Below are 14455 nucleotides of genomic sequence, written 5' to 3' on the forward strand. Positions count from 1 at the left end.
TCCTATTGCGACAGCACGAAAAGGGAAGTCTGTTCGTATACATCATCGTATTCCAGATTGCTTAGCATCGACACCTGGGCTCACCGTTTTTCTGCGCACCCCATTGGCACGGTCGCCTTTCCTTTGTTTCTCGGCTCACCGTCTCGTCTACCTCCCAGCCGCCAACATGTCGAAGGTTATGAGAAGCGTGAAGAATGTCACAAAAGGCTATTCTAGCTCGCAGGTCAAAGTGCGAGAAGGTCCGTCATGGCCTGCCTCCGTTTGTCGCATCGCCCTGAAGCTGCTTGCTAACTGGCTTCTTGTCGTGCAGCTACTAGCAATGACCCATGGGGCCCTACAGGTACCCAGATGAGCGAGATCGCTCAGCTCACCTTCAGCTCGTATGCTTCCCTTCCCCTTGAGCGATGGACTTCTCCAGCACTGCCTGTAGCGGCCTGGACCTCTGGCGACCCAACTATAGTGTCATCATGCTCATACCCTTTGTTTTGATGACAGGTCTGTCGACTTTAGCGATATCATGGACATTATCGATAAGCGGCTGAACGACAAGGGCAAGAACTGGCGACACGTCCTCAAGGCCCTGAAGGTGCTCGACTATTGCCTGCACGAGGGCTCCGAGATGGTTGTGTCCTGGTCCAAGCACAACCTCTACATCATCCGCACCCTGCGCGAGTTCATATACGTCGACGAGGAGGGACGCGATGTTGGCCAGAATGGTTCGTACCAGCAGCAGAACGTGTCCTTTCCGCCGTGCTGCATCCGATAGCTAATATGATTCGATGGTTAGTTCGCATCGCCGCCAAGGAACTCACGGCCCTCATCCAAGACGACGAGCGGCTGAGAGCAGAGCGCAGCGATCGCAGGGTTTGGAAGTCCCGTGTGACCGGGCTCGATGAATACGGCCCGCAGCACAACGATCCTCCGCCTCACCGGCGTCACCGCGAACGGAGGCAGAACGATGATGAGGATGACACCGAGTACAAACTGGCGATCGAAGCTAGCAAGCAGCAGGAGGAGGAAGACCGCAGAAAGCGCGAGAGCCATTCTGCCGACGGCGGCGGCGACGATGACCTGGCCAAGGCAATCAAACTGAGCAAGGAAGAGGAAGACCGTCGACGCCGTGAGATTGAAGCCGCCAATAACAGTAACAACAATGCCGACCTCCTGTTCGATCCAGAACCAGCGCAGCCGGCTGCGCAGCCGCAATTCACCGGCTTCAACCAAGGCTATCAGCAGGGCAGTGCTGTCGACTTTTTTGCGAACCCCATCGACCAGAACCAGATGCAAATGCAGCCGACCGGCTATAACATGTATGCCCAGTACGCGCAGCCAACTGGTGTCCAGAATGGCTATGGCGCAAACGGTTTTGTCGCACAGCCGACTGGCTTCGACCCGTACAACCAGGCGCTTCAGCTGCAGCAGCAGCAGACGTCCTTTTCGAACAACCCCTATGGCCAGCAGCAGCAGCAGCAGCAGCCACAGCAGCCGCAGGAGCCCACACTTCATCCTGGCAGCAACAACCCGTGGGCTACCTCGAACAACACTGCTGCGCAGCCGCTGCAGCCGCTGCCAACGGGCTCGAACAACCCCTTTGCCGCCAACCCGACGCCAGCCCGAGCACAGCCTTTCCGGTCCTTCTCGCCTCTGTCCAGCCTGCCAGAGCAAAAGTCGCTCTCGCAATTCCAGCAGCAGCCCCAGCAACAGCCCCAGCAGCAGTCATACGCGCAGCCGCCGGCACATCCGCAGAGGGAACTTACCGAGCACGAGGCAAGGCTCAACGCGCTTCTTGCCACCGGCGAGGGCTTGGACACGTTTGGCAACACGGGCCAGCTCCGTATTCCCGCCCAGCACACGGCACCAGGGACGTTTGTCAACAGTGCTGGTGCCGGTCTCAGCCGCATGACGGCAGACGCCACCGGCACCAACCCGTTCCTGCGAGGACAGTACACGGGCATACCGACAGTATCGTATGGCAGCGGCATGTCCGGCAATCCATACGGGATACAGCCACAGCAGCATCAACAGCAGCAGGTGCCCCCCCAGGGTGATCTCATCCAGTTTTAGAGAGCGCGTGCCGGGCAGGTTTTGGTGGTGTCCCAGCTCGCCTTTTTTCTGGCGTTTTCTTTTGCTTCTGTTTCCACGTGTCTCTCTCTACCTCTTTTCTATGTTCTCTCTTCCTGCCTCTTCGAATCTCTCCTTCTCGACACTCTGATTTCTTTTTCTTGCATTCTTCATACCCGTTTTGGAGCCGCCGTGAAGCCGGAAGACGGACGTAAGATATTAGGTAGTGGCGGAAAAACAGTTCACCTTTTCTATCTACCGGCTTCCTTATGAGATGCCCTCTCTTTTTTTGTATGCTTTGCGTTTTGGGTAGTTGCATCATTAGTATCTTACACAATATGATGTATCACGCCACTTCTGGTCCTTATCTTAGCATCTGACTCCCAGGAGATGTAGGCAGCAGGTGATCCTTTGCGCGCAGTCAGGCTTTCTGCTTGGAGGGGCGTTTTCGTTGGCTGTCGCGCAGCTTCACAAGCAAAGCTTCGCTTATATGCAGCGCTAAAGCAAGAATACGTCTACCAGGCACAGGTTAGGCAGGCTAGGCAGGTTAGGCACCAGGGCAGTTCGCAGCAGAGCGAGCTGTGATTGGCCTGCGACAAATTGCGGCCAATCAGGACGCAGAATTGGTTGGCTGTACTGCTGCCTGAGGCCTAAGCTCCTGGTCCCGCCAGCCACTAATCCACGCAAATGCTGTGTTCGACTAGGATTGCCCTTTTCTGACTATCCCTTTTCTATTACGCGACTGCCCAGGTTTATGTCTATTATTTTTTTCCCTCCCTCTCGTCGCCGCCCAAATTTTCGACACCTTCCCGTTTCTATCAACCACCCTTTTCTCCTCCGCATCGGCGCGTCCTTCCTTCTGCACAAGGAGAGAAGAGCTTGCCCTTACCGTGAAATTTCCTCTTTTCTTTACTTTTTCCTTGTTTATCGGAACAGTCACAGCCTTTCTTGTTTCTTTTATAATCCACCCTCTTTCCCGATCGTTTTGCGACGCTCAAACATCGCGTCGATTTCCTCTTCCATCAGCAACCGGTCTTGGAGCAGGACCTGCAGGCATACCAACACCCAGGAAAGCCATGCATCTGGTGTCTTCGAACTGCGTCTTGACCACCCTGAATTAGCTGTCTACCATCAGCTCGAGCACCTTGCCTTTGGCCTGCCCAAGCCCTCGACGCGACAGCTTCGACGCGCGCATCACCAGACAGCCCGGCACGAAATATTTTGAGGCTCGCGGCTCTCCATTGTCATCCACACACCCACACTTGGCGACAGAGCTGCGCAATCTCCTTGAGAGAGAACGACCGGGGCAGCCGCAAACACGAAAACTCAGCAGCGAGTCTAGGGAGGTCGCGAACGCTTACCTCACCCCCGTGCTCGACATCAAAATATACTTGAGCTGTTCGAGCACTGAACACTATTACCCCGAACCTGCCCATAACATCTGAGCGACAACTTATCTACTGCGGCTATGTCGTTTGGGTCTGGTGGTTTTGGTGGCTTCGGCCAGCAGAACCAGTCGTCAGGCTTTGGATTTGGAGCAAATGCGGCAAACACAAACACAACCCAAGGTATGTACCTGCTTTACTATGTCGTTCGTCTGCCAACAACCACTTCATACGAATTGTCACGTCACCATGTGCTTTCCTCTTCTGCCTCACACCACGTGCCCGAACCATCGACTCGTCTGTGCGCGGGCCATTCTCCCTGAACACGTCAGGACTAACCGGACCTGTCTCTTTGGCATCAGGTTTTGGATCCGGTACATCTGGCTTTGGAAGCAACGCCAACACTGGTGCTGGCCTATTTGGCAATACTGCAAGCACTGGTTTCGGTGCCAATCCCGGTACGGCCTCGGAATACGCTCTCCTAGACTCTATCGCATCCAGCCATCTTGTAGTCACTTGTTATACCAAGCGTCCATATTTTGCCTCTCGTTTTAGCACTCGTTGTTTTCCTTTGTGGTCTAGAAACTAACTCATTTTATACAGGTGGTTTTGGCTCAACCGGTACTGGCGGCTTCGGCGCGAAGCCTGCATTTGGTGCGACGACATCAGCCGGCGGTGGCCTTTTTGGAGCTACGACAGCCACGGCTGGCTCCTCTGGATTTGGTGGTGGCGGCGGGTTTTGGATCGACGACAACCACCTCAACTACGCCTTTTGGAGGCGGCGGCGCCTCGTTGTTCGGCGCGAGCAAACCGGCGTTTGGCTCTACAGCGCCCACTGGAGGGCTCTTTGGCAGCACAGCGACCCCGGCAACGACTGGGTTCGGCAGCACGGGTGGCGGGTTTGGTGCTGCAGCAAATCCTGGCATCGGCACCAATGTCGGCGACCCTCCTGGCACCGCAGCCGTCGCGTTTCAGCCGTATGTTGAGAAGGAGAACAGCAGCAACCAGCAGAACAGCTTCCAAAGCGTCCTGTTCATGGACGCCTACAAGAAGTGGTCGATTGAAGAACTTCGTCTGGTAGATTACAACCAAGGACGTCGTTACGGCAACTCGACTGGCACTGGTGCATTTGGTGTCAGCTCGAACTTTGGTGGTTTTGGCTCCAACAACAATACCAATACCACCACCACTACAAACACCGCCGGCGGCTTGTTCGGCAGCGGCACCACCACGACCGGCTTCGGCAGCCAGCCTGCGGCTACGACCGGGGGCTTCGGTACAAACACCTCGACGAGTGGTGGCCTTTTCGGCGCCAAGCCCGCCGCGACTGGTGGTCTGTTTGGTAATACTACGGCCCAGCCGGCACAATCAGGTGGCTTGTTTGGCTCTGGTGGTGGTAGTGGTGGCTTTGGGTCAGGCACTACTAGCGGTTTTGGTTCTGCCAACACCACTGCGGGCACTGGGCTCTTCGGCAACGCTGCGGCGCAACCTAAGCCGGCCACTGGATTCGGTTTTGGATCCAATACTCAGACCACAGGTGCTTTCGGGAACACTGGGACTACCAATACTTTTGGCACCGCAAATACTGGAGCCACCGCAAACACCGGCGGCCTCTTTGGCTCCACGCCTACCAACACAGCCACGACCGGCGGTGGACTCTTTGGGTCTGCAGCCCCCCCAGCAACCAGTGCAGGCGGATTCGGCACCGGTGCGGGCGGCGGATTTGGCGTGCAGAACACTCAGGCGGGTGGATTGTTCGGTCAGGCCAAGCCTGCTACCAGCGGCCTGTTTGGCACGGCAACAGCCAACACAGCTGCCCCGGGCGCTTCTGGTGGCATGTTCGGATCAACAGCCACGTCCTCGCCGTTTGGCGCCAACAACAACACTCAGTCGACGTTCTTGCAGAAGCCAGCCGCTACGACAGGTGGAGGTTTGTTCGGTAATGCCACAGCTCAGCCAGCAGGGGGCGGTGGGCTCTTTGGAAACGCGGGCCAAAACGCTCAGCCTCAGCAGCAAGCCCAGCCGGGCTCGCTTTTCGGTGGTAGTATGAACCAGACCCAACCGAAGCAGTCGCTATTTGGCTCCCCGGCTCCGGCTGCGACCGGCTCCCTTTTCGGCGGTCAGATGAACAACCAGCAGCAAACCGGCAACGCGTTTGGCCAAAGTACTGCAGTACAGCAGCAGGGTGGCGGCTTGGGCGGCTCGCTCTTCGGGAACTCGACCCAAGGTCTGGGTGGCTTGGGTGCGACACAGGGCCTGACCACGAGCATTTCTGACGCTGGCGCTTATGGGGCCCCTTCTCTGTTCCAAAATCTGGCTACAGCTGAAGTGCACAACCCCGGGCCTCTTGCCACTCCGCTGTCGTTGAACAAGAGCAAGACCTCCCGGCGGAGCTCCATTCTGCCGTTGTACAAGATGAATCCCGGCTCGGCGTCGAAGTTTGCCACTCCCCAGAAGCGTGGCTATGGATTCTCCTACAGCACGCTCGGCACCCCCAACAGCGCTTCCAGCATGAGCAGCACGCCTGGTGCCTTCAGCCAGAGCTTGCTTGTGGGCGGCGCCGGCCGTGCCCTGTCTCAAAGCATCTCGTCGAGCAGCCTTCGGCGTACTCTTAACGCGGACGACAGCATCCTTCTTCCGGGTGCTTTCTCGACCAGCTCTGGCTCACGTTTCTACGGAAGTGTCGGTAGCAGCAAAAAGCTGGTTATCAACCGCGACATGCGCTCTGATCTTTTCTCCACGCCCACCAAGGTCAAAGAACCAAGCAACGATTCGTCGGACAGTCTGGCGCCCGGAAGTGCACGGAAGCTCCAGAAGCGAGTCAGCTTCGATACCACGGTTGCTAAGGATAACGGTGGCGAGAACGGACGTGCCAATGGCAGCGCCAATGGCAACAGTGCAGACTTGGGCTATCTTCGGCCGCAAGGCCGTTCTGTCAACAACGGCGCTGCGACGGCGACATCGTCGGAGCCTGAGATGACCCAAATCTCTGGAAAGGAACTTGCCGTTGTGCACGAAGAGGAATATTCCCCGGCCAACCGCTGCATACCCGACGACTACACGATCAACAGCAAAGACCTGGGGGAGTACTGGATGTCGCCCTCCAAGGAAGAGATTGACCGCATGAACCGGATCCAGCGCCAGCAAGTTGCCAACTTCACTGTTGGGAGAGTCAACGTTGGGCAGGTTCGGTTCCGCGTCCCTGTCGATCTTACCAAAATCAGCCTCGACTCTATCCCCGGCGGCATCGTAACGCTGATTATCCGCTCTGCCACGGTTTATCCCGACATAAACACAAAGCCTCCTGTCGGCCAGGGGCTGAACGTGCCCGCTGAGATTATGCTTCTGCACACGTGTCCTCGGAGCGGACCTGACGTTTCTGCTGCTAAGATGAAGAAGCACATTATGCGTCTGAGGAGCATTCCTGACACTTCGTTTGTCGACTATGACGAAAAGACAGCAGCATGGACGTTCACGGTCGAACACTTTACCACCTACGGCTTTGATGAGGATGAAGATGACGAAACAGACGCCGAGACGACGATTGTATCAGCAGCAGCTGCTGGTGCTAACGGCTCGGCCACGATTGCAAGCCCGGCTTCGGGCGTCCGGACGGCAGGCAGTGACGACGACTCGTCAGACGCCCGTCGGCGCAAGCGACCCTTCGTGCCTGGTGCGTTTAATGAACAAACCGAGATGTCGGATGACGAAGATAACCGGACTGAGGAGATGTCTTTTTTATCTAGTCGCTCTGCGGAGATGAGTTCTCTTGCTGTTGTGCCCGCTGCATCGACGACGCACGACCTTGATATGGAACCGACACAGGATGGACTGATGGAGACCGAGCACGAGGCGTCTCTTTCTCGTCAGCCCTATTCTGCCGCAGAGCACGACAACGACAGCCTCCAAGATTCGCCACCCGCCCCGGGCCTAGTTCCTGTGATCCCGGAGACGCCTGCAGGCGTTGTGCGGGCTCGCATGCGAGCGATCAAGGAATCGAGCACGCCGATCAAGCTCCAAGTGGCCGACGGCGACAACTGGATGGAAATGCTGCAGAAGACTGTCAGCCCTCAGAAACGTGACCGGGCGGCCCTGAAAGCTCTCAGCGGGCTGAACGTCGACAACAAGCCGGACTTTCGCGAGAGCAAAGTCGGCTTCGACAACAAGGTTGGCAGAGCGTCTATCAGTGCGCGGAGTCGGCTGGTCAACGACAACCGCGGGTTTGCAACGAGCATCGATCTCATGAACTCGCTTTTCGAAAAGGCCAAGGCACCGCCTGCTAAAGCTCCACCAAAGGCCATCACGACAGCCAAGGGCTTCATGAAGGTTGGTGATGCCCTCCTTGCCTAGTCTTGGGATTTCCCACCCTTCTTATCACATTTTACACCCAGCATTTTGTTTTACTCCCCCTTCAGCATCTACTCTTATCCCCCCTGCATTTAATCCCGCTGGCATAATCTGATGTACGAACTTGGGTCTGGCGAATGCCATACTTTGCTCATAGTGTCATTTCTTTGCTTGTATTCTGTACCTGATATGAACAAGTCTGCCATGTTCCACCCCTAGTTTTGTCACAACAATATAAACCAAAACCAACCATCAAAAGAGGATTCGCGGCACATGAGACAAATGCTAAAAACTGTGGTTAATCAATTCTTAGTGGCCGTACAACAGACAAAACAGAGCAGCAGACGAGGACGAGGCCAACATGGAGCCAACAGAGCGAGCTTTCCACGAGTCAATGAAACCGGCCTGGTCTGCTGACGGCTCCTGCATCGTTATCGACGAGCAAGGCAACGGCTCCTTCGAACCAACGCTGAAGCGACTTCGCGTGTTTGATTCTCTCGACCCTACTTTAGCATTCGTACGTTTGCTGCGCTTATACTAGAAGAAAAACAAGATATTGAACCAATGCTAACTGCCATCGCAGGATCCCCTTGAAGGCATTGCAGAGCACAAGGAAGCAATCGACATTGAGCTCGTTAATGGAGTGCCCTCTGTGTCGACTCGACGGGTTCCTCCCATCAAGACATTCGCCGGGTTCTGCGAGCAAGCAAATCGTCGCAGAGCAGCCAATGCCGGGCTGCTAGCAAAGCAGCAGGGATCATACGAACAGTCTGTGTGGGAGCTGGCCAGCGTCCTTTTCGACCCCGTGGATGGCCTACTGGATACGGCCGACGAGACCCGTGCTCGCAAGGAGAATCTCAGCCGGTTTTGGGCCCAGCTTGTGCAGGACGCAACGACGAAGTCACTCGAACAGGCGCAGTCACTGGAAGAGAAGGCGGTGGTTTACCTGGCCGGTCGCAAAGTGCCGGAGGCCTGCCGAGCTCTTGTCGACAGCAAGAATTTCAAGGCGGCAACACTGACATCTCTCATCGGGACCAGCAACGCGTTCAGGAAGGACATGCGGGAGCAGATGGAAGACTGGCAGCAGGGCGACGTTCTGGCCGAGTTCAGCGTACCGATCCGGTCTCTTTATTCGCTTCTGGCCGGGAATGTGTCCGTATGTGAAGGGAAGAAGGGAGGCGGTGTCGAGAACCGAGTGAACTCTGTGGTACTGTCGGAGTGGTTTGGCCTGGATTGGAAGCAGGCCTTTGGACTGCGTCTTTGGTACGGCATCGCTGCCGGGGAAGGCATCGAGACAGCGGTGGCCAAGTTTGTGGAAGACCTGGAGCAAGGACGCGTTCCCCAGCCTCGGCCGTGGTACGCCAACCAACGAGATGTGCCGGTGACATGGGCAGTGCCAGTGAGTGCTGTTCGGGAAGATCTGCTGTTCGGCCTCTTGAAAGTAGCTGCCGGACACGCCCGTCTCGAGGATGTCTTGGAGCCAGAAAGCTCGCAGGCTTCTCCGCTTCGATTTCGCCTGTGCTGGCAGATCAACCAGGCGCTCTCGGCAGCAGGCAACATTGCAGACTCGGCCAAGCTGTCTCCAGCCAAGGCGGACATGCTCACGAGCCAGTATGCTGCAGAGGTGGTGTACAGCGACAGCCGCGAAGTGGGAGACAACGGGTGGATCCATGCAGTCTGGGTGCTTATGCACCTGTCGGACCCGACGTCACGCGTGCAGGCAATCCAAGACGTGCTCGGCCGCCATGCCGGACGGCTGTTCGAGGGCAATCGGAGTGGCCAGCCGGCGGGGACGAGCCTGTACGAGCGCCTAGTGGACGATCTCAAGATGCCGGCGGCCTGGGTATGGCAAGCATCGGCCCTTTACTGGCGCTACGAGCAGAAGCAGCCTGCACTGGAGGCCGAGTGTCTGCTGCATGCACTGGCGTTTGCGGATGCGCACAGCATCTTCGTCAAGGAGCTGGCGCCCAAAGCGATTGTCGAGCGCAACTATGGAGAGATTGCGCAGATTCTCAGCAAGCTGCAACCGCACCGCCACCAGATCTCGGGCTGGGCGCTGGGCGGTGAGGTCTACAGCCGGTTCCTGGACCTGCTGACGCTGCAGCGCAACGGAACGCTCGAAGACCGCGACAACGAAAGCAGCAGCAACAGCACAACACGTCGGACCCGAGGCCAGCAGCAACAGGCCCGAGCCGGCGCAGAACAGGCGTCGGTGCAGCTGTCAGGGGCCGTCGAGGCTCTCGTGTCCAGCCTGCCGGCAATGTACGAAAATGCAGGCGATGACAGGCCGACAGAGGTAGCAGCCATTACAGAAATGGCGGATGTGGTCGCAAAGGAGACAATGGCGCTCGCCAGCAAAGGACGGGTACGTGATATCGCCCTCGTTTCTTCTGTGCCTTATTGATGACTAACCAATGATATTTCTGCTGCAGATGGATTTGAGCAAGATCTCCCGTCTGCCCTTGACGGAAGACCGGCGGCTGCGCTACTCAAACGACCTGGCTTTTGCCTATTATCGAGAGGTGATGGCTGCACAATGAGAAGAGGAGACAGAGGAAGGCTTATATGAGAGAAAATAACGAATCAGAGGCTTTGGCCAAAACGCAGGAATCTGGTTTTTGGGCATTTGTGTATGAGTGGAAAGGCTAATGCGAGACGGTGGTCGCGTGTGCCGTATGTAGATAGATAAAAATGAACCGTAATATGTCTTCGAAATGAAAGGCGCTGAGAAGGCTTACATCTGCGAGCAGATCCGTGTAGGCTGTTGGTTCGTAGCAGTCGAACAAATATTAGTGTGGAGTTGTTCGTAGACAAAACAAAAGGAAATTAACTAGTAAAGCGAAAGAATGCAGATGCTAGAAATATACAGGGCCATATCGTCCTTTACGGTCCCCCCTGGCTCTTTGAGTTTTCCTGCTGATCCGCAGCCGAGCTTCCGTCCCCCCCGGATATTAACGAAAAAAAGAAAAAAAAAGGAACCTCTCTCCGGGCGTGTTGGTGCCAATCAGAAATCAGGCAGTCTTCCTCCACTGGTTGTAAAGACCGATCAGGCTGCTGACGGTACCGGACAGGCCGACGATGCCCTCATCAAAGGCGGTCCAGCCGAGACTGGAGGTGGTGACGGTGAGGTCGCAGACATCGCTGAATAGCTGGAGCTGGCTAGCCGTGCGTTCGCTGGATGCGTTAGCGGAGTGAAGGTAAGACGTTGAGGGAAGGACAGCGGAAGGCAAGCAAATAAAATAAATCCCAGAAAAAAAAAGATCAAGCGAGGTAGTACACGTCACAACACAGCACAACGCAACACAAGCGAGAATTCGCAAAGACACGTACATTGCTATCCGCTTGCTCTCGACGACGCCCTCGCCGTCCTTGCGGTCGATCTGGGCCTCACGGGCACGCAGACGACGGAGGGTGTAGGTCTGGGCGATGACGGAGAAGAGCAGGCCGATGGTCCAGAAGCGGAAGGCCTCGCGGCGCATGCGAGTGGCGAGCGAGCGGTTGGCAAACGGCTTCACGCCGAGCGACTCGGGAATTAGTAGCAGGTCCAGCGTAAGGTACCCGGCATAGCCCATCTGACGACCGATGGTGGCGTAGCGGAGAAGCGGCTCGCCGGCAGCAGCGGCAGCAGCGAGCTTGGGGTCGGCGGCGGCGACGGCAGCCGCCTTGATGTGTTCGACATTCTTGCCGGCCGTCAGCAGCTTGCGGCCTTTTGTCAGCTGGGCGCGCAGGGCTTCCCATGGAGCGATCTCGGCGGCGGTGCCGTTGGTTCGCATGCGATACCAGACGTAGAAGCGGGCAAAATACTGCAGCGTGCGGAGGACTTTGTCGCGGCCGACGGTGGTGGCGGCAAAGCGGAGGTAATGGGCCACCGTCGGGTGGTATATGAGCGCGTCGGCGACCATGATGAAGGCGTGTGAGCGTGTAGAGTTGTTTGGCAGCAGAAAGAGTCGAAAGAGGTTGAGGAGGAGGTCGGTGAAGAGGTCGATGACGACGTCAGGGAGTGTGGAGGATGGATGCGCGGATTCGAGATTGCGCCGAGCTGATTGGAGAGACGGGGCGACACGTCGTACGAGGAGGTGCGTCGTAGGGTGGCCTTGTTCTGATCAGTTTGACAGAACCCTCTCTGTTCGGCCGGATGGCTTTTGGGGATGTTTTAAGCAGGTTTTAGCCTCATAGCACGAGGATGCGCGTGGCTGCTTGCATTTCTCGGCACGCTGGTTCATTCCTGCCCCCTCAGCGTCGGCTGCCACATGCCGAGGCTTGGGTTGTGCCAGAGCTGTGACGCTGGCACATGGAAAAGTTAGCGCCCCCTTGGTTGCATTTGAGAGTGACTGGTAGCTACATGTATGGTCTATATGCATGCCCGGGTTGGTGCATCCGCGTCTGCCCGGTCTGGGCGGCAATTCTGCTCGCCCTTTCCTCCGACTGGCCAGAAGCGCTCTGCTCGGGCCAAAGTGGGCTGGAGCCCCAGCACCGTCCCGGGAAATCTTCTTTGCCTCAAATCGCGGTGCCTCCATTCCCCTCGGCCGGGCCCATGGCTGCAGGGAGGGGAAGCAGCCATGGTGCTGCCATCGCAAGCTCGTGTCCTCGTTCCTCCCCACGGGACAAGGGTCTGGCACTGCCGAAGCGCCCACCCTGCCAGAATAGCCGTAGTTTGAAGGCGAAAAAGCCGGAGAGAGCCAGGCTCCAGAAGCACCAAGCCTGCAGCTTATGCAGGTCGCTGGCGAGAGCCGAACACGGTTCGTTCTCGTGTGAATGTGCTCCGCGTCTTGCGTCGTATATAGATGGCTGTCAGCCTTCTTGTCCGTCAGTCCATTGTACCGTGTTCCGTGCCCTACATCCTCTTTGCTGAACTCGCCTCTTCGCTTGCTATTCCCCCTTCCGAACATCTGCCCCTCCCCATTGTCTCCGCACGCGACACTACGGCTTACATATCATTCTTGCCTCTTTGCGATTTTTCATCTATTATCTCCTAGCGGCGAATCGGTGTTTGAGGAAGGAGAGCTCTGCGCAGCTTGAACGCCGTTTCCTCTTCTGCCAGAACGCGTAAAAACTCCCTTGAGCCGTCATCCATTGTCTCTGCCATCACTTCGCCGACAGAACAGAACAGAACAGACAGCACAACCGCACAAGATGGCGACCAACGGCGACAACACGATCCCTGAGATCAACACCAACATCGTCACCCTCACCCGCTTCCTGACGGAGGAGCAGACCAAGCACAAGGAGGCCACTGGCGACTTTACGTAGGTTTTGTTCTTGTTCCTGTCTTGATCTGTTCTTCTTCTGCTCTCTCTTCTCACACACCCCAGGTTGCTGTGCCACGCGCTGCAGTTCTCGTTCAAGTCCATTGCGTATTACATCCGTCGGGCCACGCTGATCAACCTGACCGGTCTGGCCGGCTCGTCCAACACGACGGGCGACGAGCAGAAGAAGCTGGACGTGATCTCCAACGACCTGTTTGTCGAGGTGATGCGGTCGTCGGGCCGCTGCGCCCTGCTGGTCTCGGAAGAGGAAGAGAACATCATCTTCTTCAAGGGCGCGGCAGCCGGCACGAGCGGCACGCACGCCCGCTACGCCGTCGCCTGCGACCCCATTGACGGCAGCTCCAACCTGGACGCGGGTGTGTCAGTGGGCACCATCTTTGCCATCCACAAGCTGGCCGACGGCTCGACCGGCACGGCGGCCGACATCCTCAAGCCCGGCACAGAGTTGGTGGCGGCCGGCTTCACCATGTACGGCGCGTCTGCACAGCTGGTCATCACGATGAAGGGCGGCAGCGTCAACGGCTTCACGCTCGACAACGGCCTCGGCGAGTTCATCCTGACTCACCCCAACATGCGGCTGCCGGCCAAGCGGACGATCTACTCGGTCAACGAGGGCAACTCGCTCTACTGGGACGACAGCGTCAAGGCCTACTTCAACTCGCTCAAGGAGGCCCAGCCCGACACCGGTAAGCCGTACAGCTCGCGCTACATCGGCAGCATGGTTGCCGACGCCTATCGCACCCTGCTGTACGGCGGCATCTTCGCCTACCCGTCCGACTCCAAGAGCCCCAAGGGCAAGCTGCGCATCCTGTACGAGTGCGCCCCCATGGCCATGGTGTTTGAGAACGCCGGCGGCCAGGCCATCAACGGCAAGATGGAGCGCATGCTCGAGATCGTCCCCGAGCACATCCACGACCGGTCCGGCATCTTCATGGGCAGCTACGACGAGGTCGAGAAGGTCAAGGCCTTCCACAAGTAGTTGGACTGCGATGTCCATCTGCCATACTTGCCATGTAGTAATTGGATGTTCTTGGGCCCTATTGAATTAGCCTAACTTTTTGTACCTTGGATAGCATGAAATGTTGCGTTCATAATTGCCTATTGCAGATATCGTCACAGAAGTCACCTTCTCGTGCTGCCTGTCGTGGTATAAGATGGCTGTCTCCATGCGTCACCCGTTTTGGCAATTACAGAGCAGCGCACCAATGACAAGTCTTGCCTTTCGCGATTCGCCAATTCGAGCGGAGAGACAGGGGAGTTGTCTAACAAAGTGCATAGTCACATGGCACCTAGCGTATGCACTCCGGAGGCTATCACTTACAACGTACCAGCATTGTCGACACGGTGAATTGTCTTTGAAGAAAAGCAGAAAGACACCACGTGCGGTGGCGCCAC

The 14455-nt window shown here is 56.9% G+C and overlaps 4 protein-coding genes across 4 annotated transcripts; 3 read left to right on the forward strand and 1 right to left on the reverse strand.

The window, feature by feature from the left end:
* Positions 1-166: 166 nt before the first annotated feature.
* On the forward strand, positions 167-2064 carry CMQ_1478 (eh domain protein; the record flags this gene model as incomplete). The annotated part of the gene is made up of 5 exons (XM_014318557.1): positions 167-239; positions 311-380; positions 496-716; positions 788-1430; positions 1515-2064. The coding sequence occupies 5 exons, from the start codon at positions 167-169 to the stop codon at positions 2062-2064; spliced, it is 1557 nt and encodes a 518-aa protein (XP_014174032.1).
* Positions 2065-3529: 1465 nt separating this feature from the next.
* Positions 3530-10333, forward strand: CMQ_713 (nucleoporin nup189; the record flags this gene model as incomplete). The annotated part of the gene is made up of 6 exons (XM_014317792.1): positions 3530-3629; positions 3809-3957; positions 4050-7772; positions 8107-8310; positions 8377-10158; positions 10226-10333. The coding sequence occupies 6 exons, from the start codon at positions 3530-3532 to the stop codon at positions 10331-10333; spliced, it is 6066 nt and encodes a 2021-aa protein (XP_014173267.1).
* Positions 10334-10804: 471 nt separating this feature from the next.
* CMQ_1536 (peroxisomal biogenesis factor) lies at positions 10805-11695 on the reverse strand (the record flags this gene model as incomplete). Its single annotated transcript, XM_014318615.1, has 2 exons — positions 10805-10967; positions 11124-11695. 2 exons carry the CDS (start codon positions 11693-11695, stop codon positions 10805-10807), a joined length of 735 nt encoding a protein of 244 aa, XP_014174090.1.
* Positions 11696-12926: 1231 nt separating this feature from the next.
* Positions 12927-14039, forward strand: CMQ_1371 (fructose-bisphosphatase; the record flags this gene model as incomplete). The annotated part of the gene is made up of 2 exons (XM_014318450.1): positions 12927-13039; positions 13106-14039. The coding sequence occupies 2 exons, from the start codon at positions 12927-12929 to the stop codon at positions 14037-14039; spliced, it is 1047 nt and encodes a 348-aa protein (XP_014173925.1).
* Between the last annotated feature and the right edge of the window lie 416 nt (positions 14040-14455).

The sequence above is a fragment of the Grosmannia clavigera genome (assembly GCF_000143105.1).
Source record: "Grosmannia clavigera kw1407 unplaced genomic scaffold GCSC_140, whole genome shotgun sequence".
NCBI classification, from domain to species: Eukaryota; Fungi; Ascomycota; class Sordariomycetes; order Ophiostomatales; family Ophiostomataceae; genus Leptographium; species Leptographium clavigerum.